Here is a 22566-nt window from a genome sequence, read left to right as displayed (position 1 = left end):
CTGATGGTGCCAGGAAGCCGCTGACAGTACTGTTTATACCCAGGACGTGCTCTTGACGAGCCTGGAGAAGTCTCCCTCTTGAGCTCTATACCAAAAAGCGCCATTCTTCTGGGTGACCAGTTTGTGTCCACCTCATGCTCATGGTTGTTGCTCCTTTCACCACGCCTGCCGGGAAGCTCAGAGCCAAAAGCTTACACCAAGAATACTGAACGTGTTTATAGCATGCATTTCGTATGTTATGATTTCAGGTTCTTCCTCCCACTCTTCCCTGTTTACTGCAATTCCCTTGTGCTCTATTTTTGTGTCTCTCCCCCTTTTGTAGAGTGTGTAGAAATGAATTAACAACTTTATGTCACAGCCTGATTATTCCTCAGACCCCAAAAATCAGAGCTTCTGAGAAAGCAGGAGGGCAATTAGTAAAATAATCACACACAGTCCTAGTGAACACTCCACTGTTAGAGTGAACTCACTGTTCAGGGTTAGGTGTTCACTTCAGCAATTACTAGTTTCTGAAAATTAACGTCAATTTCCATATGTCAGCATGGTAAAATCTGACATGCGTCTTGTCAGGCAGGACCCGGGCTCAGCACGAGCTCACACTCAGACTTGTAAACAGACCTTATTAAATGAACATACACACACACACACACACACACACACGCTGATAGCCTGCAGACGCCACAGCCAACAGGCAGGAGGGCACAATGCCCTCCCCCACCTCCCCCAACCCCATCCCGGCCAGAGCCTGGAATTCTGTTTCCTCAGCTCCCAAGACAGGCCTTCTTGCAAGTTCTGAACACGGAGCTCTGTGTATCTCTTCTGTGGGACTTCTGGGCTGAAGATTCTATTTATTTTTAGCAAGCTAACATGACCAAAAGCATTTTGGGAGTGACTTTAGTAACTGTTCTCTTCTGAACAGGTGACATCAGCTAGTAAGGACTTTTACTGTTTTACATTTAGAACTGGTTAAGTTCTAGGGCTGGCACTGTGGTACAGTGGGTTAAAGCCCCGGCCTGAAGCACCGGCATCCCATGTGAGAGCTGGTTCAAGTCCCGACTGTTCCACTTCCAATCCTTCTCCCTGCTAATGCACCTGGGAAAGCAGCGGAGGATGGCCTTGGGCCTCTGCACCCACATCGGAGACCCAGAAGAATCTCCTCACTCCTGGCTTTGGACTGGCTCAACTCTGCCTGCCTGTTGTGGCTATTTGGCGGAGTGAACCAGCAGACAGAAGATCCCCCCCCCCCCCCCCGTCTCTACTTCTTTCTGTAAGTCTTTCAAATAAATAAAATAAATCTTAAAAAAAAAATCTGGTTAAGTTCTGGTATGAACTCAGAAGCAACAGTGAAAGCAGTACAAGTCCACACTTCAGGGAGGGTGTGCTGATGCAGCCACTTAAGTCGCCACCTGGGACACTTGCATATTAGGGTGCCTTGGACTGAATTCTGCTCCTGCTTCAATCCACCTTCCCGTTAATGCACATACAAGAGCAGCAATGATGGCTCAAATACCTGGGCCCCTTCCACCCACGTGGGAGACCTGGGTGGATTCCAGGCTCCTACCCTGGGTCTGAACCAGACACAGGCTGTTACGGGCATTTGGGGAGCGAACCAGAGGATGAAAGATACCTATAGCTCTGCATCGCTCTGCCTTCCTAGTAAATAAAAATAAAACAAAAAGCCAAAACTTCATTTTCAGTGAAATTAAAAGCAAGATGCTGTTGCAGACACCAAAATACACGTCAGGTCTTCACAGAACAGCAGGACTGGGTGGAAAGGCTGAGAACGGAAGGGGAGAGGCCAACATGGAAAGTGATGGGGCGGGGGAGGCGGGCGTCACCCTCCAGCATGACAGTGTGTTGGGAAGCGGGTGAGCAGTACTGGCTCCTGTGGTTCCTGGAAGCTGAGGCGACAGGCAGAATGGCACAGGTGAGCCCTGCACAGCAGAGAAGAGGAGAGCCCGAGACTCGCACCCAACAGTCAGGGGACTTCACTATTACTGAGAAAAGGCACCGTCCTCCACCCACAGAAACAGGTTCGAGAATAAAGCACCTGTCTGAAGCAAGACCTGGGGCGGAACGTGAGGAACAGGAGGAGAGGAAACTCAAGCTGGGGGGAAGAAACCCACCCCGGGGAAATGCGGCCAACCTGGGAAGGCCCACAAGGGATCCCGGCACCCCACCCCCCACCCCCGGGAAGGCGCAGAGGAGGAAAGGGAGAATGGCAATTACACGCGCTGGACACGAGTTTCAGGGATTAGAGGGTGGCATGAACAGAGTGAGGTAAAAGGAGAACGACTATGTAACCAGAGCTCCCAAAGAAGAAAAAACCAAAGGAGCAGAAACTGCAAAGCCGCTCCCTCCAAAGGAATACTGCCCGCCAAGGAAAACCAACCCAGCCAAGGGCGGTTTTCAATAGCCAGGCAGGCGGGCCACAGGCACAGGAGCAAAGCCCTTTGAATTCTCTAGAATTCTCTCCAGTCACATCCAAGGCCGGCAGTCAGGGGAGCAACAGCGACACCAGAGAGGCGAGACAATGTGGGTCGCAGGTTTTGTGTTCTGCAGAACTGCCTTTCAAGTGTGACGTCTGTAGGCGAACAGCTTTGAACACGCGCAGACTGCTGTTCCCATGAGCTCTTCTGGAGAAACAACCAGGAAATGACTTTCAACTTCAGTCAACCAAGAAAACTAGCACAGAAGGATTGGGAATGAATACTTAGCAAACGTAATTTTTTAAAAATAATAATAATAAAAAAAAGACTGATTTCTTTGACAGGCAGAGTGGCAGAGAAATCCTCCGTGCACTGATTCACTCCCTAGATGCCCACGGCATCTCAGGCTGGGCCAGGCTGAAGCCAGGCGCCAGGGACTCCCTGGATTTCTTGATTTCTAAATTGCCTAATATCTATAGCTCTTACCTGTTAGTCTCATGGGCTTATGAAGTCCTTCCCCATCCCAAGGTCGTGACAACGTTGCCTCCCTCATCACTGGAGACCCTGCGTAGATCTGGAATTCCAGAATTCCCGTTTGTGTAAGCCGTGGAGCAGGGGTCTGAGTTGTAGAGACTCAGCCTTCAAAACGAAGGGACCCCTGTCCAAAAACCACCCTCTCCCCTTACTGGCAAGCAGGCAAAAGCCACAATCGTAGCTGGGTAGAAGCCAATGGCTCCTGTGACACAGGCTCTGGGACTCAGGCACAGCAGGTTCCGTGGCTGCTCCCCGGGCCCTTACCTGACCGTGGGCCTCCTCCTCCTCCTCTCCTACGCTAGAAAGCTTACCAGAATGTGTGAGGAAACTGCTGTCAATTTGGGGATGAATTTGAATTTATAACAATACAGTGATCACCAACTCTGCTGTGTTAGTGTGTCCGACTCAAAGTTCCTCCAAAGCCCTGCCTGCCTGCCTGCCTGTGCCCACACTGTGTGGCAGCACTGCTTGGAGCCACGGGCCTCAGCTACGAAAGTGGATCCAGTACCAATTTTGCCCGAACTTGGCTCTCCCCCATTTGAACATGGGCTCTCCCCTTTGGAGTGCTGCCCGGCTAGCCCGAGGGACTGGGGGTCTTGTCCACCTGAACTCCGCGGCTTGGAAAAAGAGCGACCACTGACAAAAACGACAATGAACTCTGGTCAGCATCAATGAGAGACTGCCACACACTTACAGTTCTAACATCCCCTCTCCCTGCCCTGTGGCATGACGGTGCTGTTTCAGGATGTTCATGGCGGGGCAGGTGTCGGGTGCAGAGGTTAAAGACACCCCTTGATTACCTGCTTCAAGTCCTGGCCCCCCGGTTTTGGATTCCTCTCCTCGCTAATGTGCACACTGGGAGGCAGAAGGTGTTAGCTCAAGTACTTCTAGGTAGTACGTGCCCGGCAGGTGATACACTCAAGTGGGTCTCTGCCACCCACACAGGAGACCTGGATTGAGTTCCAGGCTCCCGGCTTCAGCCTGGCCTGCTGCACAGAAGAACCACCTGGGGAGCTCTCAAGAATCCGTTACCTGATCCACAGTGACCAATAAAGTCAGGAAACAAGAACCCCCAGGTGAGGGCTCTGGGTCTCCAGCAGATTCCAGCGTGTGGCCGAGTCGGATGCAATGGTTCTCAAACTCCAGGCTGAATCAAGATCACCCGGGGAGCTTGTTAAACTCCAGTTTCTGATTCAGCAGTTCTGGGGTGGGGCCCAGGAGTGTGCATTCTCGACAGGCCTGCAGATGGCGCTGACACAGCTGGTCTAGGCCCCTCCCCCACCCTTGGTCCTGATGGTGGGCAGATTTCTGCAGCAGCAGATCACCACTCTTGACCCTGGAATTTCCTGAGCTCCCTCGGGGTCAGCAGTTTCTTTGTGGATAATGGGCAAAAAGTGAGAGCAAAGTGTCTGTTAGGAGAGAAGCCGTCACTCGGGCCTGGGGCCATGTAGGGGATTCCACCGGGGCACGAGTTCATGGTCTCCCTGTCCCTAAGGGTATTCTTCAGCTTACCTCCCAGAAACCTGGGTGAACCCACATAAAGCAACTTCAGAGCTGTTCAGGCACATGTCCCAGTTCTATAAGGGCTACATTTTCTTTTTTTAATATAAGTTGAAGGTGGTTGTTTTTAAAATTTACATCTTTTTATTCATTTGAAAGAGAGAGAAAGAGATCTTCCATCCACTGGTTCACTCCCCAAATGCCAGCAACAGTCAGAGCTGGGCCAGGCTGAAGCCAGGAGCCAGGAACTCCATCCAGGTCTCCCACGTGGGTGGCAGGGCCCACTACTTGAGCCATCACTGCTGCCTCTCAGGATGCCATCGAGAAGCTGGAGTAGGAAGAGGGACTCCAACATGGGACACTGTGCCACACACCCACCCCTGGGGACTACAGTTTCTGAGCCCAAAGGGGCCATACAACTTGATAAATGACTTCCGGTCCCCGGCTCAGAGGTCAGAGGTAGTCTGGCAGCAGCTGGGATAACTCAACAGGCCTGGAGCAGATGGAAAACACAGGTGCCAGGCGTGCTGCAAGGGACCGTCAATCCCTCTAGACCGAAAGGCCGAGTCTGGAAGGGCGGCTTCCACGGGAGCAGTGGTGACCTCCTCAGGCTAGCGAGTCCAGCCCCTGACAGCTTCAGTCTGTCTGTCTGTCAGGAGACGCTAACATCCAGGCAAATGTGCTGCCCACCAGACATCTGTCCTGGACGGGCACTGTGGTACTACGGGTTAAACCACTGCCCAGGACAGCCGCACCCCATAATGGAGTGCCTGAGAATGGGAGTGCCTGCGATCAAGTTCCGCCTCTGGATCCCATCTGACTTCCTGCTGGCGCAGCCAGGGAGGCAGCTGAGGATGGACCAAGTGCCTGGGCCCCTGCCCCCCACCGTGGGAGACTGGATGGAGCTCCGGGCTCCTGGCCTCAGCCTGGCCCAGCTCCAGCTGTTGTGGCCATTTCGGGGCATAAACCAGCACTTGAAGATTTCTCTGTCTCTCTGACACTCTGCCTTTCAAGCAGATGATAATAATTAAGTGAACATTAAAAACTTGACCTATTCAAGAAAATGCAGGCAGTCCAGGCATTCTGCCCGTGGCTGGGACGGATGACGGAGAAGGGTCGCCCGCTGCTGGTTCACACTCAGGCCAGCGGGGAGGGCTCCCTGGGCCTCTGTGGTCCGAGGAGTGGGAACACACACCTCCATACTCAGAGATGAGTTACTCTGCAAACTGCTTTTAGTACCAGCATAAATGAGAGTACTCACCGGGCATGCTGAATGTTGATACAGGATTCATCGATAGCTCCTCAGAATGGAAATCGGCAGGCCAAGAATAAGTGCCCTCTGTGGGACTGAACGGGCCTGACTCACCCACGAGCCTGAGAATTTCCCCAGATCTAGGTTGCAGGCTTGCCCGATTCAGAAATATCCCTGGCCAGGATTTTGCTATTGTTTTTAAGATTTATTTATTTTGAAAGTTGGAGTTAGAGAAGGAGAGACACAGAGAGGTCTTGCATCCATTGGTTCACTCCTCCAAATGGCCTCAACAGCTAGTCTGGGCCAGGCTGAAGCCAGGAGCTTCTATCAGGTCTCCATGTCGGTGACAGGGCCCAAATACGTGGGACATCTTCTGCTGCTTTTCCCAGGCCATTAGCAGGGAGCTGGATCAGAAGTGGAGCAGCCGGGGCCAGCACTGTGGTGTAGAGGGTAAAAGCCACTGCCTGCAGTGCTGGCATCCCATATGGGTGCCAATTCAAGTCCCGGCTGCTCCACTTCTGATCCAGCTCTATGCTATGGCCTGGGAAAGCAGTGGAGGATGGCCCATGTGTTTGGGCCCCTGTCTCCAACATGGGAAACCACGAAAAAGCTCCAGGCTTCAGATCAGCTCAGCTCTCGCTGTTGTGGCCATTTGGGGAGTGAACCAGAGGATGGAAGACCTCTCTGTCTCTGTCTGTCTGTCTGTCTCTCCCTCTGCCTTTCTGTAACTCTGCCCTTCAAATACATAAATAAATCTTAAAAAAAAAAAAAAAAAGAGGAGGACAAAGAAGAAAAAGAAGAGCAGCTGGGATGCAAACCGGAGCCCCTGTGGGATGCAGGGGTCGCAGGCAGCAAGCAGCTTCAGCAGCTACGACACAATGGCGCCTCCCCCAGCTATGTTTTGCCACACTGAGGTTGGCGCTCACTTGGACATGCCTGCTTGTCATATTGGAGTGCTTGGATTCTATTCTTTCTCCAACTCCTGCCTCCAGCTTCCTGCCAATGCAGCCCACAGGAGGCAGCGGTCAGCTCAAATGACAGTTCCGGCCACCCACCCGGGAGACCCAGGTTGAGTCTCGGCCCGTGGCTCTGGTCCCAGCCTAGCCCTGGCCTTGTGGGCAGTTGGGGTGTGAACCAACAGACTGGCGTTCTCTCTGCTTCTCAATTTTTTTTTAAGATTTATTTTATTTATTTGAAAGGCAGAGTGAGAGAGAGAGGAGAAACAGAAAGAGATCTTCCATCTGCTAGTTTATTCCCCAAATTACTGCAATGGCTGGGGCTGGTCCAGGCTGAATCCAGGAATTGGGAACTCTGGGTCTCCTACATGGGTGGCAGGGGCCCGAACACTTGGGCCATTTTCCATTGCTATCCCAGACACATGAGCAGGGAGCTGTACTGGAAGCAAAGCAGCAAGGGACTCTTACACAGGACGCTGGTGTTGCAGGCGGCAGCTTACCCTGCTACACCACAGTGCCAGCCCCTCAAGTAACTTTTTTTTTTTTTTTTTTTTTTTTTGGACAGGCAGAGTTAGACAGTGAGAGAGAGACAGAGAGAAAGGTCTTCCTTCCATTGGTTCACCCCCCCAAATGGCTGCTATGGCAGGCACTGTGCCAATCAGAAGCCAGGAGCCAGGTGCTTCTCCTGGTCTCCCATGCAGGTGCAGGGCCCAAGCACTTGGGCCATCCTCCACTGCACTCCTGGGCCACAGCAGAGAGCTGGCCTGGAAGAGGAGCAACCGGGACAGAATCTGGCACCCCAACTGGGACTAGATCCTGGGGTGCCGGCGCCGCAGGCAGAGGATTAGCCTAATGAGCCGCAGCACCGGCCTCAAGTAACATTTTAAAATACAAAGCCCAACCTGATGTCAGACTCTTTGTTTTTGCAAACGAGGTAGATGTGCCTCCTTCCTGGACCAAGCAGACAAGCCCCTCCCCATCCAGAGGTGGGAAGGATTCCTGCACTCACCCCACCATACTCACTGGCTTCCCATTCTGTGTGTGGCACTGTGAGGGGTGGATTTGGGGGGCAGAAGGGAGAGGAAGGAGAAAAAAGAGAGTTCTTGCCTTTTGGGGCCTTACAAATTCCTAGAAGAAACGGAATCACAGAAATAGAAACAGGATGGGCGAGGACAAAAAGCCAGCAGGAAAGGAGAACTCAGACCTTCCGGGGGAGGGGACCTGCAGTAGAGGTGACAGAGGGGCTCCCACATGGTGCAACCAGGGACAGGACAGGACGGTGACTGGGGCTGAGGATGGCTTCAGGGCGAGGGCCGGCAGAGGTGAGCACTCACAGGACACCAGGATTTTATCCAGAGACGAGGCCAGGCCATTCCAACCCCAAGACTCAGGCACAACATTCCTAACACAGTTACCTTCAGGAACCAGCAAGGTCTGCCCTCAACGGAACAAGGGCACTAAGGAGGGGCCAGGCTGCAGGGGGGTCTGGGCCAGGTCGCAAAGGGCCAGGGCTTCCAACCTTCTGCTTCTCATCCCCAGTCTCTCTCTCTCTCTCTCTCTCTCTGCTTTTCAAATATTTTTTTAAATGTAAAAAGAAATAAAAGGCAGAAGTCAGAGGTCTGACAAAGCCACTCACTTCCGTGGAGAGAAAGGGCACGGAGCCCCCCACATGGGCCGGGGCAGGGGGCAGGGCTGCTGTCGCCCCGATGCCTGCTGAGACCCGGCTGCTCTGTGATGGCCCCAGCGAGACAGCGATCCCTCAGCTCCTGACTGAAGATCCCGGAGTTTACGGCAAACCTGTCACATCCATCAGGAGACAAGTCATCCAAGTTATGAAACAGGATGTGAAGTGTCTAGTTTTTTTTTTTTTTAATAGGAAGAATAAAATTATTTCTCAAGCCCAAAGAAAATCACTTTGCTTCAAATAAACCCTAGGCTCTACCAAACCCGCATGGAAGGCAACAGGCCTGAGTCGGAATCCTGGCTCCACACTGAACCTCCACTTCCTGTCTGTAACATGAGCATCCCACCTGGGACTTCCGGTTCCTGGCAGTGGCCACAGCCTCTGCCCCGGTCACCTGCCCTCTCCTCTTTATATGTCCCTGTCCTGTCTCCTAAACCTTCCAGACCACACAGCCCAAAGCGCTCTGCTTTGTCCTTGTCCTCACCTGCACCCCTCCCTCGCACACACACCAGGAAGGCCGTGCAGTGCTGTCCGTGTGGTGACATGCTCACACATGGTGCCTGTGTCCTTGCACGCCGCAGTCTGAATGGTGCTCCGGATCCTGCAAGCTTCCTCTAACTTCACTGGCAAAGATAACCCCCTGTTTCCCCAGGGAGTGACGCTGACCAAAGTCTTGCCTATGATCTGCCAGGCCCACAGAAAGAGCTGGGGAAACGCTAGCCACTCACAGTGTTAGCTCCTTCTCACGTGTCCAGTTCCTCCTCGGTGCCTGCTGGCCCTGCCTCGGCCTGCCCCCATCCCTGCACAGCCATGACAGGCGGCTCCTTGGCTGCCCTCCACTCTCCGGCCTCTCCCCCGCTGCATCAAACCAACATCCTGTTGCCAGACTCAGCTTCCTCCCATGCCCCCTGGGCCCTCGCTCAAGAACCAACAGCATTCGGTCCCAGCTGCCACCCATCCTTCCTCAAAGCACACTTGCCACTCCAGCGGCCAGACCCCCCACCCCACCCCACCCCTGTCACCCAGGAAAAGCCACACAGCTCCTCTAGGGAAGTGTGCCAGCCCCCACCTGTGCCTTTCCAAGGCCACTCCACCCGGCATCCTCCATGCACCTCCTCTCCCCTCCTCGTTCCCTGCTGTGACCTCCAGTTTACAACTGACTACCACGGTGGAGAGGCAGGAGTTAAGTGGCAAGCCAGGAACTCAGCAGCAACCCGGGAGACCCAGGCGGTAACCGCGGTAAAGAGCTCAAGTTGGAATTATTTTTTTAAGAGCCCAGGATGGCCTTATAACCCAGCAAGTCCCTAGTTATTAGCTATTTTGTTTGGTCATTGGTTTCATAGTCACTTTGAAAAAAAAAATCAGATTTTTTTAAATTGCTGGAATTTTTTGTTTTTTAAACATTTATTTATTTGAGAGGCAGAGTGACAGCGAGAGTGAAAGAGAGAGATTTTCATTCTCTGGTTCACACACCAAATTCCTACAACAGCTGGGGCGGGGCCAGGCCAGAGCCAGAACTCCGCGCAGGAGTCCCTTGTGGGGCAGGGACTCGAATACTTGGCCGTCCTCCGTACTTCCCAGGCGCGTTACTGAGGAGCTGGATTGCAAGCAGAGCAGCTGGGACTCAAACCACCACTCTGGAGGGGACGAAGCGGCCCAAGCAGTGGCCTAGCCCGCTGGGCCACGGTGCCGGCCCTGCTGGAAGCATCCTGGTGTTCACTGCCGAGCCCAGTGAAGTGCCAAGGGCTGGTCTGTAGGTCTTCAGCTTCCCTCCCCATAGCCTCCATCGACTCCCCAGTCACAGCGAATAAACACTCAAGCAAAATCTGTGCTCGCTTTGCTCCAAGAACAGCGCCCTATGCCCTACCTGGACCGAAGTTCTGGAGCCACCACTGCACGGGATAGGGCATGAGAGGGTGATGAACGTGCTCAACTGCCTTTGGACAGGGTGCACCCTGTCCTGGCCACCTCCTTCTCCTCCTCCCTAAACAGCACACCCCTCCCCCGCCCTCTGCCAACGAGCTTCTGCATCTCACCTCGGTCCCGCAGGGTCTGGGTCAAGTCTTCCACCAGGGCCACGGCCTCCTCGCCGTTCTCGGGCCGATGCTCTCGCAGCCAGGCCTGAATCTCCCGCGGCAGCACAGTCAACATCTGCTCCTTGGTGTGCACCTCTGGCCTCAGCCAGCGCCGACACAGCTCTCGGAGGCGGCCGAGCGCGCCCTGCGGCCCCCCGGCCGCTGCCTCCTCCTGGGGGCTGCCCTTGCCCTGCGCGAGGGGCTCAGGCTCAGGGCCCTCCTCCTGCAGCACAGCTTCCTGCACCCAGGCGTCGTCCTCCAGCATCATGGTGGTGACCTCCGCCTCCTCCTGCTCGTCCTCCTCTTGGGGCACCTGGCCCACGGGGCTCAGGGGAGCAGTCACGCTCGGCACCTCCGCAGCCATCATCCACGCGCTGGGGGCTTCGAGGCTTCTCCAGCCACACTCTCTGAGAAGACACGGCCCTCCCCAACTCTCCACAGGCAGGCAGACCTGCTGAGAAACAAGACAGGACAGGAACCAGTAAGCAGACTGTCCCCGAGTGATCTGACTCACGGCAGCCCAGCTCCGCCCACCAAGACATCCTGAGACACAGTCCGTGCCCTGGCTGCTCCACTTCCAGTCCAGCTCCCTGCTAGTGCACCTGGGAAAGCAGCGAAGGTCGGCCCAAGTGCTTGGGCCCCTGCCACCCACGTGGGACACCCGGATGGAGTTCCAGGCTCCTGGTTTTGGTCTGCTCTCCCTGGCCGTTGCAGCCATTTGGGGAGTGAACCAGCAGATGCAAGATTCTCTCTCTGTGTCTCTCCCTCTCTTGGTCACTCTGCCTTTCAAATAAAAATAAATCAATCAAAAAAGAAGGAAAAGGAGGCGAGGGGAAGGGAGGGGAGGAAATACAAAGCCTTCCAAAGAGGCCAGGCAGGGTCAGTCTGCCCTAAGTCACTCCAGACTTCCTGCAGGGCAAGTGACTTTGACTAAGACACAACTTAGCCACTCAACCTCAGTGACACCTAATGAGTAGAGATAATGACATTCGTCCTCCTTATCTCAGGGGACATCTTAAGGATTAGCAAAGGATCGGATGTCATGTCAGGGCACTCAGGCTTCACTGGAAGGAAGCCACTATCTCACTGCATCATTGCCACCACATTTCCAAGTAGTCTTCCCTGGACACCTGGGTGGGGTGGGGGGGGCTGTGTTCTACCACACCCACGTAAATCAACATCTTTAGAACTTCTAGGCTTCTCCCTTTGGCCTGGCCCAGCCATGGCCATTTTAGGAATTTAGGGAGTAAACCAGCAAACAGGAGATTGATCTCTCTCAGCTCTCCCTTTCAAACAAAATGAATATAAAATGAATATAAATAAATGTTTAAGGCCGGCATTGTAGTGGGTAAAGCCACTGCCTGCAAGGCCGGCAACCCATATGGGCACCGGTTCGAGTCCTAGCTGCTCCACTTCCGATCCAGCTCTCTGCTGTGGCCTGGGAAAGCAGTGGAAGATGGCCCAAGTCCTTGGGCCCCTGCACCCACGTGGGAGACCAGGAAGAAGCTCCTGGCTCCTGGCTTCAGGTCAATGCAGCTCTGGCCATTGCAGCCATTTGGGGAGTGAACCAGTGGATGGAAGACCTCTCTCTCTCTGCAAATAAATAAATAAATCTTAATAAATAAAGCTGTAGCACACCCACACAGTAAAATGTATTTCAATAGCATGCAAACACAACAGTGGCTGCCTTCCGCGGGGGAGGGAACACTGACCGGGAAGGGGCTCCGAGGAGACTTCTGGGGGCTGGGAAGGCTCTCCGTCTGGATTCCCAGGGCTACACTTGCCCCCCCCCCCACGTGACATTTAAGATCAGCGCACTCGGCTGTGCGTATTTTTAAATACTTTTTAAATTACACTGACAGAGGTTATCAATCATCAATGATTTAAGTTCATCCTCCTGACATGAAAACAATGGATAAAATAGCAAGGCAGAAACAAAATCCTAGTGAGGAAGCAAAGCCCTCAAAGTGCGTTCAACCCCAGTGCCCAGAGCACGCGGGGGCAGAGCACTGCGCGGGTCCCAGCGGGGGAGGACACGCCCCCAGCCTCAGTTTCTCCGTCGGCAACACGGCCGGCTGCGCGGGTGTCGTCGGAGGTTCCCTCCAGGGCAAACCCCGCGCCGCCCGCTGGCATCCGCCAAGGGGTTCCCGGCCGGGAGAAGCCGCGGTGCGGGTCGCTTCGCCGCGCGCGGCCGCGCGCCTCCGTGGGGGCGGCAGGGACCCCTCCCCCAGCGGCGCTGGCTCCAGGCCCGTCCCTCCCTTGCCGCGGGCGGCTCTCCGGGCCCGCGCAGCTCCAGGCCGGCCTCTGCGCCTCACCTCTCCGGAGACCGAGTCCCGCTCCGGCCGCGGCTCCGCGCGCAAAAGCGCCTCCGGGCTCGGTCCGGCCCCTCCGGAGTCACCTCAGCTCAAGCCCGTGGGGCACCGAGAACAATGGACGGGAGAGGCCCGCCCACCGCCGCGCTCATTGGCTGCTGCGAACGGCCCCTAGAAACTCTGCCTTTCTACTGGCGGAGACAGTGCCAAACAGGCGGCGGGAGGGCGGCTGGGCCCGCGGCATTGTGGGAAGTGTAGTCCACCTGGAGCCGAACCCGCGCACCGTCCTGAGGGGCAGAGTGGACGCTCTGGGTAGCCTGGACAGCGCGCGAGGGGCAGAGACAGGGGAATCCGGGGGCTGAGCGTGAGGCCTTCGGGCTTGGTCGGAGCCGAGACAGGGCACTTGACGTCTCTAAGCCCTCAGTGTATCTGTCTATAAAAAGTAAAAGTTGGACAGGCGGACTTGAGGGTCCCGTGGCTACTATTCCGAGGGCCCTTGAAAGGAAATGAGTTGGAGCCGGGGACACCCCCAGGCTCGCGGGCCCCTCCCTTCTCCTCCTGTTCTCTACCTCCCTGAGAAACCCCACCCGGCACACCTGTTCTACGTCCCCGTAACAGCGCTAGCCGCCGCAGTGCCGCCTCGTCCGTCTCAGCCCTGGGGTGGCAGGTGCAGGGAGCTGGAGATTGGCTCCTAGCTTGTGTCCCCACGTTTGAGGCCCCAGCTCTGCGTGGGAACAGCTGAGACACGGTTTACAAAACCCAAGTGCCCAGGAAATCGAAGAAGGCAGCGAGCAAGGCGCCCTTTATGGTCTGAGACAGAGCAACCGGGTGCTTGTATGCAGCGATTGGATGCACACACAATTGTGAGTTGTCATACTTATTTGATTTACTTGAAAGACAGAGACAGAGATCTACCATCCCTTGGTTGGGCCCCAACGACAGCAGGGCTGCGCCTGGGCAAAGCCAGGATCCAGGAATTTAGTCCTGGTCTCACGCATGGGGGGCAGGGACCCAAGCACTTGAGCCATCTTCTACTGCTTTCCCAGGCGCATTAGCAGGGAGCTGGATTGGAAGTGGAGCAGCCGGGACTTGAACCGGTGCCCATATGGGATGCAGGCACCGAAGGCAGCGGCTTAGCCCTTGCGCCACAGGCCCCTTTCTTCATTTTTAAATCAAATTTATTTTTAAGGATCCATTGAACATTAAGAAAACTATCCTGAGGCATGCGTTGTGGCACAGTGGGGCTAAGCGAGTTAAGCATCCTCTCACAGCTCCGGTTCGAGTCCCGCTTCCTGCTAATGCACCTGGGAAGGCCGCCATTGATGGCCCAAGTGCTTGGCCCCCTGCACCCACATGGGAGACCAGGACGAAGTTCCTGACTCCTGGCTTCAGCCTGGCCCAGCCTCAGCTGTTGCAGGCATTTCAGCAGGAACCAGCAAATGGAAGAGCTCTCTCTCCCTCTGTCACTCTGCCTTTCAAGTAATACATTTTTTAAAAAATTTTTAAATGAAGAAAGAACTATCCCTTTGTCACAGCATTTGCTATTATTTCCCTCGGTTGTTTTCCATCTACTGGCTTATTAAATCACAGACATTTGACATTTAAAAAAAAAGATTTATTTATTTACTTAAAAGGAACAGAGACAGAAAGAGAAGGAAAAGGCAGGGAGAGAGAGAGAGAGAGAGAGAGAGAGAGAGAGAGAGAGAGAGAGATTGAGTGATCTTCAATCCACCGATTCAGTCCTCAAAAAACCACAACAGCTGGGTCTGGGCCAGGCCAAAGCCAGGTCTCCCACATAGGCGGCAGGGGCCCAAGCACTTGGGCCATCTCCCACTGCCCTCTCAGTCTCATTAGCAGGAAGCTGGCTTGGTAGCAGAGCAGCCAGGCCTCAGATCAGCACTCTGATGACAGCTTAACACCGCTGTGCCATAATACTGGCCCCTAAATTTGACATTTTTATGTGATCAAATTTGCTAATCTTGTTATGGCTTCTGAAATTTGTGCCAGAAAGTCCTCTCTAGTACTCGAAAGATTATTTGAAATTCACCTGTTTCTCATTAATTAACCTCTTTAATCCAAGAATAAATTGACAAAGTGACATCAGATTTGGCTAACAAGTGATAGCGTGTGAATTTGTTAGCTCAACAGCGCCACCTCCAGGCCGTCCTGGGAAGTGTGCACTAAGCGCCCGGACACAGCACTCCAAGCCCCCACCTAAGACAGGGAGTTGTGCAGGGTGACTGAGGGTGCTGATTTGTGGGGAGGACCTCGTATTTTCAGATGCTTGCTTCTCCACTGGTCCTTCCTCTGCAGAAATGGACATTTATACAAAAAGGAGAAGAATGCAGGGCCGAGAGGTACGGCAGGGCGGAAACTTCCCAACAGCCAAGAGTCCTCTCTCCTCTGCTCTAATCCCAGTCAACCTTGACCACCAGGATGGGTCCTAGCCTGTCACAGGCGCTCCCCAGAGCCAGCCGCCTCTGCCCGCGGTGCCTGATTCTCCGGGATACCAGTCCTGGCCAATGCCAACGTGAGACAGAGGGCAAGTCACATTAAAGATCAATTCATGCCACCCCGGTCCCGGACAGGGAGGCGAGGCTGGAACCAGCCAAGTCCAGCAGGGCTCCACCCACTCCTCCCTTTCTCAGAAAACTTCTCTGGCTGACTGAGGCCAAAAGCAGTCATGGACAAATGGCCAGGGCACTCACAGGGCAGACAGGAGCTGGGGAATCAGACTTGGAGGCAGTAGAGGACAGGGCGAGTCCCCGGGAACCCCTGTCTCCCTGCCTGCCGCGCGTGCTCACCTCGTGATGCGCAGAGTGAGAGGTGCCTGGAGCTGGCTCTGAGCTCTCCTTACAGTACCTGGGCACAATCCGTGCGGCCAGAGGGGAGCGGATGGGGGGAGGCTCCTCTGGCTGTCCCTAGGTGTGGGTCACTGAACCTGATTGGGAAAAGTGCAGGTAAGTGGACGGTGGTGCAGGGAAGCATAGCAAAATTCAGCCGAGGGAGGAGTCACTGAAGAATTGTGAAATTAAGCCTCAGGTGACCCATGACCTTGTCAGGAGAATTGTTAGAGCAGTGCTTTTTTAATATATATATATATATATATGAAAGGAAATTTTTTTTTGTCTCTCCATGCTAGCGTCTTTCTCTGCTTCTTATTAGTAGTTTGTATTTGCTGTGACAGACGGAGGGCTGTGGATCTTGTGCTGCCCCCAGGTCAGGGCAGGGAGAGGGAGCTGCTGGCTTTTCTCTGGCTTGTCCTGTGCTGGCCTGGGCTTCTCCGGGACTGGACACCCCAGGCCCTGTTCCAGCGCTTCATGCCCAGAGGAGGGAGGAGACTGGCTCTCAGCCACCAGCCGGTTCCCATGCTCTGCTCTGAACGGCTCTATTCAAGTGCATCGTGGGAAGACACAGGGTGCTCTGACTGCACAGCCAGACTTGGAGGCGGCCCCAGGGTGGGGTACGCCCGGCTAAGACACCAAGGCAAGAGGGGCGCCAGGGGAGGATCCTGCAGGCTTCCGTAAAAGCAGAGCACTTGGCAAGTGAAAGTGACTTCAAGGGGCCGGCGCTGTGGCGCAGCAGGTTAACACCCTGGCCTGCAGTGCTGGCATCCCATTTGGGCGGCGGTTCGGGACCCAGCTGTTCCTCTTCCAATTCAGCTCTCTGCTGCGTCTTGGGAAAGCAGTAGAAGATGGCCAAGTCCTTGGGCCCCTGCACCCACGTGGGAGACCTGGAAGAAGCTCCTGGTGCCTGGCTTCAGATCGGCTCAGCTCCAGCTGTTGCGACCATCTGGGGAGTGAACAGCGGATGGAAGACCTCTCTCTCTCTGTGTCTCTACCTCTCTCTGTAACTCTGTCTTTCAAATAAATAAAATAAATCTTAAACAAAAAGTGACTTCAAGACAAGTTCCCTTAACTAGCTTGTTAAACCATGGGGACAGCGTAAGCTACTCCTATTTCAAATACCGAAGCCACGAACTGCGAGATACACAGAGCACACGGCCCAGGGGTGCTGCAGCGACCTCAGGGAATAGTTTGGTGCTAAACACTGTTATGGCTCTACTACTGTACACACACACACACACACTAGCAACCTGAATTGCTTTATACTTTAAAACTAGTGCAATGAAAAATCAGGAAGAAAAATAAAAGTAAATTCGAACCTAAAAAAAATGACCAGAGCTGGCGCTGTGGCACAGTGGGTTAAGCTGCCGCCTGTAATAACGACATCCGGTATCCGAACGCCAGTTTAAGCCCTGGCTGCTCTGCTTCTAAGCCAGCTCCCTGCTGATGCACGTGAGAAGGCAGCAGAGGATGGCCCACTCATGTGGGAGGCCCCAGTGGGGTTTCTGGCTCCTGGCTTCAGCCTGGCCCAACCCTGGCTGTTGCGGCCATTTGGGAAGTAAACCAGAGGATTAAAGATCTCTCTCTCTCTCTCTCTCTCTCTCTCTCTCTCTCTTCTCTCTTCTCTCTCTCTGTTACTCTGCCTTTCAAAAAATTAATAAACAAATCTTAAAAAAAGTCAAATGATCAAATGGGGAAAATATGTACATGGGACAAAGGCTCTATTCTTCTTTTCCTATGAGCTTATATACATGAGCCTGGAAGAGAGCCACAGCTCAATAGAAAACTGAGCAGAGAGAGAGAGAGAGAGAGAGAGAAAGCTCAACCTCATTAATAATTTTTTGAAATGAAAATCAAAACTGTGTTTCTCCTAGACTATCTGGTGTGGGCGAAAATGTTAAAGTGTGATCTCACCCGGTCCTGTTGATCGGAGGGTAGTTCCCTCTCACAATGGTCATGGCACCAATCGGTGCAAACAGTTTGGAGAGCAACCCAGCAATTCTGCCACCAGGAATATGTCATACAGATATAATCGTTAAAGCATGCTGACATAGGTCCATGAATGTTTATCAGGGTCAGTGCTGTGGCGTAATGGGTAAAGCCACTGTCTGCAGTGCTGGCATCCCATATCAGCGCCGGTTTGAGTCCTGGATGCTCCACTTCCAAGCCCACTCTGCTATGCTATGGGAAAGCAGTAGAGGATGGCCCAAGTGCTTGGGCCCCTGTACCCATGTGGGAGACCCGGAGGAAGCTCCTGGCTCCTGGCTTCAGATCAGCCTAGCTCTGTCCGTTTCAGACATTTGGGGAGTGAACCAGCAGATGAAAGATCTCTCTTTTTCTCTGTCTCTCTACAGCTATGCCTTCCAAATTAATAAATAAATCTTTAGAAAAAAAAGGAACATTTATCATAGGGATATTTATCACAAGAAATAGAAATAATTTAAATGTTTATAGACAGAAGGCTAGATTTAAAAAATACAGAACATCTATACCTCAGAATTCGATTCAGTTATTCTACAAAACTGAAGCTGGTTTCCAGAAATAGGCCACTATAGAAGGATCTGCAGATGGTGGGCTTAGCAGCAAGACGCGAACCATGGTGTAGCGACATAGATTTTGTGAAAAAAAAGCAAAGCAAAGAAGCATTTAGGTGGTGAGCATTCGGTACATTGGTTAAGGTGTTTCTTCGGATGTCCATCTTCCACATCAGCGTGCCCAGGGGGTGGGTTCGGACTCCACTCTGGGTCCAGCTGCCTGCTAATGGGAGGCAGCAGGTGACGGCTCAAGCACTCGGGTCCCTGCCACCCACGCGGGAGACCGGACGGAGCTCCTGGTCCTGGCTGTTGTGGACACTTGGAGTGAACTGGCAAATGGAGGGTCTCCTCTCTGGGTCTCTACCTTTCAAATAGAAAATGAAAACAAATAAAAGTAAAATTTAAGAGATATTTAATATCTATTCTGAGATAGCTAATAAAATATTCCATGTGTAAGAGTGTAAATAGTGATTGTTTTCTAGAGAGACTGGAAAACAGAAGAAAGAGCTGTTTTACTTCATTTCATCACATTCATTAACTTATTTTGTTTTTTGACCATAAAAACAACAGAGCTGAGAAATTTTGCATCATGTCTTCTTAACAGTTTTTGTCTCGTGGCTGACATTGTGGCCTAGCTCTCTGCTACTCTTGGGAAAGCAGCAGAGGATGGTCTAAGCACTTGGGTCCCCGCCACTCATGTAGGAGACCGGGGTGGAGTTCCAGGCTCCTGACCTCAGCCTAGCCCAGCTCAGGCCACGGTGGCTATCTGGGGAGTGAGCCATGTAGACGGAAGCGCTCTCACTCGCTCTCTGTCTCTCTGTTTCTCCCTCCATCTCTCTAACTCTGCCTTTCAAATCAATAAATCTATTTTTTTTTTAAAACTGTCTTAAAAAAAGCCAAGTGATAATGTTTTGTCGAATTTTTGAAAACTACAGAAACTTTTTAAAAAAAGATTTTATTTTATTTATTTGAGAGGTAGAGTTATAGACAGTGAGAGGGAGAGACAGAGAGAAAGGTCTTCCTTCCGTTGGTTTACTCCCCAAATGGCCGCAATGGCCGGAGCTGCGCCAATCTGAAGCCAGGAGCCAGGTGCTTCTTCCTGGTCTCCCATGTGGGTGCAGGGCCCACTGCTTTCCCGGGCCACAGCAGAGAGCTGGACTGGAAGAGGAGCAGCCGGTATTAGAACCGGCGCCCATATGGGATGCCGATGACGCAGGCGGAGGATTAACCTACTCCACCACGGCACCGTCCCCTACAGAACGTTTTAAAAGATCGTACATCATAGATCTCTCAGTACCCAGAGAGAAACCCTGTTAGCACTGTGGTGCATCTCCTGTCATTCCCTGTTTGGTGCCAGGATGAGCTGGACCCCAATAATCAGGACCCCTTTAAAATGTTTCCAGAATAGGGGCAGGCAGTTCGCCCGGCAGCTACAGTGCGAGTTAGGACGCCCAGGTCCCTCCCCCGTGGGGGAGCCTGGGCTCCAGCCCAGCCACAGCGCCGGCCTCATCTCCTGTTCACGCAGTCCCCGGGAGGCAGCAGTGACGGCTCAGGGGACCTGGTTCCTGCCCCTCCCGAGGGAGACCTGGATTGCATTCCTGGCTTGGGCATCTGGGTAGTGAACCAGTGGATGGGGGGCTCTCTCTGTCTTTATCTCTGCTTCTCTGCCTCTCCGCTAAATAAATACATTTCAAAATGTTTCCCAAATGAGTGAAAGTATCGGCTCTGGCCTTTCCCTCCTGAACTCGCCACTTACCTCCTTCTTGGAGCTGCCCGTTCTCCAGGACTGCCCGGGAGTGTGGGGTTTGTGCGATGCACAGAGGTGTCCCAGGACTCACCGACAGGAGAAAAGCCCAGGTGTCCCCAGCACAGGACTGCGGCTGTTTCTGCCATTGCTCTTTGTCACCACAAGGTGTCACTCTCTGATGCCCCTCCATGTCCCCACCAAGGTTCCATTGCTGGCCAGGGGTCAGAAAGGCCTAGGAGTGGAGAACCTATATTCTGCCAAGGGCCACTGGAGTTTGTAGCATCATTCACCGGCCATACTAAGTGATCAACTTACAATTTAGCCAGCTATAGATGTGTTGAATTTCCAGCCCACCTGCAGCTGTATTGTCAGGGCCAGACACAGTGATTTCATCGGCCTTATACATCCCAGCAACCAGAGGCTCCCACCCCTACCTGGGGGGAAGAATTGCACTCTCTAGGCATATGCCAATCAAGCCAGAGGCCTTGGCCAGTCCCCAAGGCTTGGCTGTTAATGACTCTTGAGTATACACTGTCCACCATCACACTATAAGAGGAATCTTCAAAGTGTTTGTGGAAAATGCATATTATAAAAAAGCTGTAGGGCTGGGGCTGTGGCATAGCAAGTAAAGCCACTGTCTGCAGTGCGGACATCCCATAAGGGCACTGGTTGGAGTCCACTTCCGATCCAGCTCTTTGCTGTGGCCTGGGAAAACAGTAGAGGATGCCCCAAGTGCTTGGGTCCCTGCACCCACGTGGGAGACCCGGAGGAAGCTCCTGGCTCCTGGCTTTGGATGGGCCCCACTCCAGCCATTGCAGTCATTTGGGGAGTGAACCAGCAAATGCAAGACTTCTCTCTTTCTGCCTCTACCTCTCCCTTTCTGTAGCTCTGTCTTTCAAACAAACGGACAAATCTTAAATAAAATTTATTTATTTTATTTGAAAGGCAAAGAGAGAGAGAGAGAGACAGACAGACAGACAGCCAGAGAGATCTTCCATCAGCTGGTTTACTCCCCAGGTGTCCACGACAGCCAGAATGGAGATGAGAACTCCATTCAGCCTCTCACGGGGGTGGCAGGGGCCCGAGCACTTGGGCCATCTTGTGCTACTTTCCTAGGTGCATTAGCAGGGAGCCGGGTAGGCGTGGAGAACAGCCGGTTCTCAAACCAGAGCTCCAATCTGGGGTGCCCTCGTGGCAGGTGGCCGCTTAGCTCACTGCGCCACAACACCCGCCGGCCCTTTTGCTTCCACAAGGGCTCCGGTGGCCCCGGTTCTGCTGGGGCTCTGTTTCTTTGGATCTGCCTGTTAGACTTTTCCTTCTGCACCTGTTCAGGATGCGACTCCCAGTTCCCTGCTCGCGGCTCCCTCCCACTGTGCCTGCACAGAGCACAAACCTACAGTCAGACCCATTGTGACACCACAGTGCGCAGGGCAGGCGGAACGCGAGCCTGCTCACACAGCAGGCCAACACCGGCGCGCAGGACGACGTGCGGCCGGAGGAGGGGACGGCTGTCGCTTAACTCCCAGGAGCCTGCAGGCTGGAGCTGGGAGTGGGCGGCGCGCCTTGCGCTCAGGTCCCTGGCTGGTCAGCACTGCTTGTCGCCCTCTTCTGATTGGTCAGCGATGTCGTGGTCTTTGGGGAATTTGGATGAAGGCAGAGCAGGCTGCAGCCAGGCAGCTGCCTCGCCTTCCCGGAAAAAACCCTGCACACGAGAGGAACCTCACCAAGATGACCTGGAGGGGAGATGGATGGCTTCCGAGTCTCGTGATCAGGGACCCTGTGGGCCGGCTCCTCCCTCAGCGCCATGAGTCAAGTTCTGGAAAAGCAGGCAAGGAAGCCTGACGCTGAGGGAGGGCCCCTGGGACCTTCCCAGCCTGCGCCGGGGCTCGCGTTTCTGTAAGAGGGAAGAACTTAAGGGAAAAGCCTGGAGAGTTTTTCAGTTCTTGGCACGGGCGGGGAACCCTGGGGAAGGTGGGGAGGCCATCGGATGTCTCGCGCATGCGTTTTAGGTTTTGTCCAAACCCCTTGGTCTTCTGCACCAGTTTAGTCATTGTCAGCAAAAATTGTGAAAACCTTTGGAAAAGAACCAGAAAGCAACAGCAAAACCAAATGGTCACCAGGCCCCTAGAGCACCCTGGTGCATTTCCTTCGTCTTCTGTTGTTTTTTAAGCTGTTTGCAGCATCGTAAGTTCTAGAAAACTGGTATTCGTCCCAATTATTCTTGTCCAGAAAAACGCGAACCAGCTGTGCCTGGTAGAATGCAATTGATGATCACTTGGTAGATCTACTTGTTTGAAAATTATTTATAAATTCATTTTTATAATTCCTTATCTGCCTATATACATCTATATACTTGTGCGTGTAGTTTTACATTTTTAAAAATCTTTATTGATTTATTTGATTTATTTGAAAGGTGGAGAGACAGAGAAAGAAATCTCCCATCCACCTGCTTTATTATCTGCCTGCAACAGGGAGGGCTGGGCCAGGTTGAAGCGGGGGGCCTCAGACTCCATCTGGGTCTCTCACGTGGGTGGCGGGGACCCAGGTACTTGAGCCATCCCTGCTGCCTCTCAGGGTGCACACCAGCAGGAAGCTGGATGGAAATTGGGGCCAGGACTCAGATCGAAGCACTCTAACATGAGATATAGGTGTTCCAAACGGCAGCTTAACCGCCTGCCAAACACCTGCCCCATGTCT

The 22566-nt window shown here is 53.4% G+C and overlaps 1 protein-coding gene across 3 annotated transcripts in view; it reads right to left on the bottom strand.

Moving 5' to 3' along the window:
• The window catches only part of LOC100344616 (zinc finger and SCAN domain-containing protein 2), a 33995-nt gene extending 21097 nt beyond the window's left edge, over positions 1-12898 (bottom strand). Inside the window, exons 1-3 of one of the 3 annotated variants that reach the window (XM_051828036.3) lie at positions 12746-12898; positions 10392-10884; positions 2916-3003 (exon numbers count right to left, since the gene is read on the bottom strand). In XM_051828036.3, the coding sequence (XP_051683996.1) occupies positions 2933-3003; positions 10392-10797 (477 nt within the window). In that variant the 5' untranslated portion in view covers positions 10798-10884; positions 12746-12898 and the 3' untranslated portion in view covers positions 2916-2932. Of the gene's footprint in view, positions 1-2915; positions 3004-9740; positions 10051-10391; positions 10885-12745 lie in introns of those variants that run through there. The other 2 variants (XM_051828037.3, XM_089310753.1) reach the window with 2 other exon arrangements.
• Between the last annotated feature and the right edge of the window lie 9668 nt (positions 12899-22566).

Source organism: Oryctolagus cuniculus, chromosome 12 (assembly GCF_051225735.1).
Source record: "Oryctolagus cuniculus isolate XC-2025 breed Fujian yellow rabbit chromosome 12, ASM5122573v1, whole genome shotgun sequence".
NCBI classification, from domain to species: domain Eukaryota; kingdom Metazoa; phylum Chordata; class Mammalia; order Lagomorpha; family Leporidae; genus Oryctolagus; species Oryctolagus cuniculus.
This window is presented reverse-complemented; position numbering and strand designations above follow the sequence as displayed.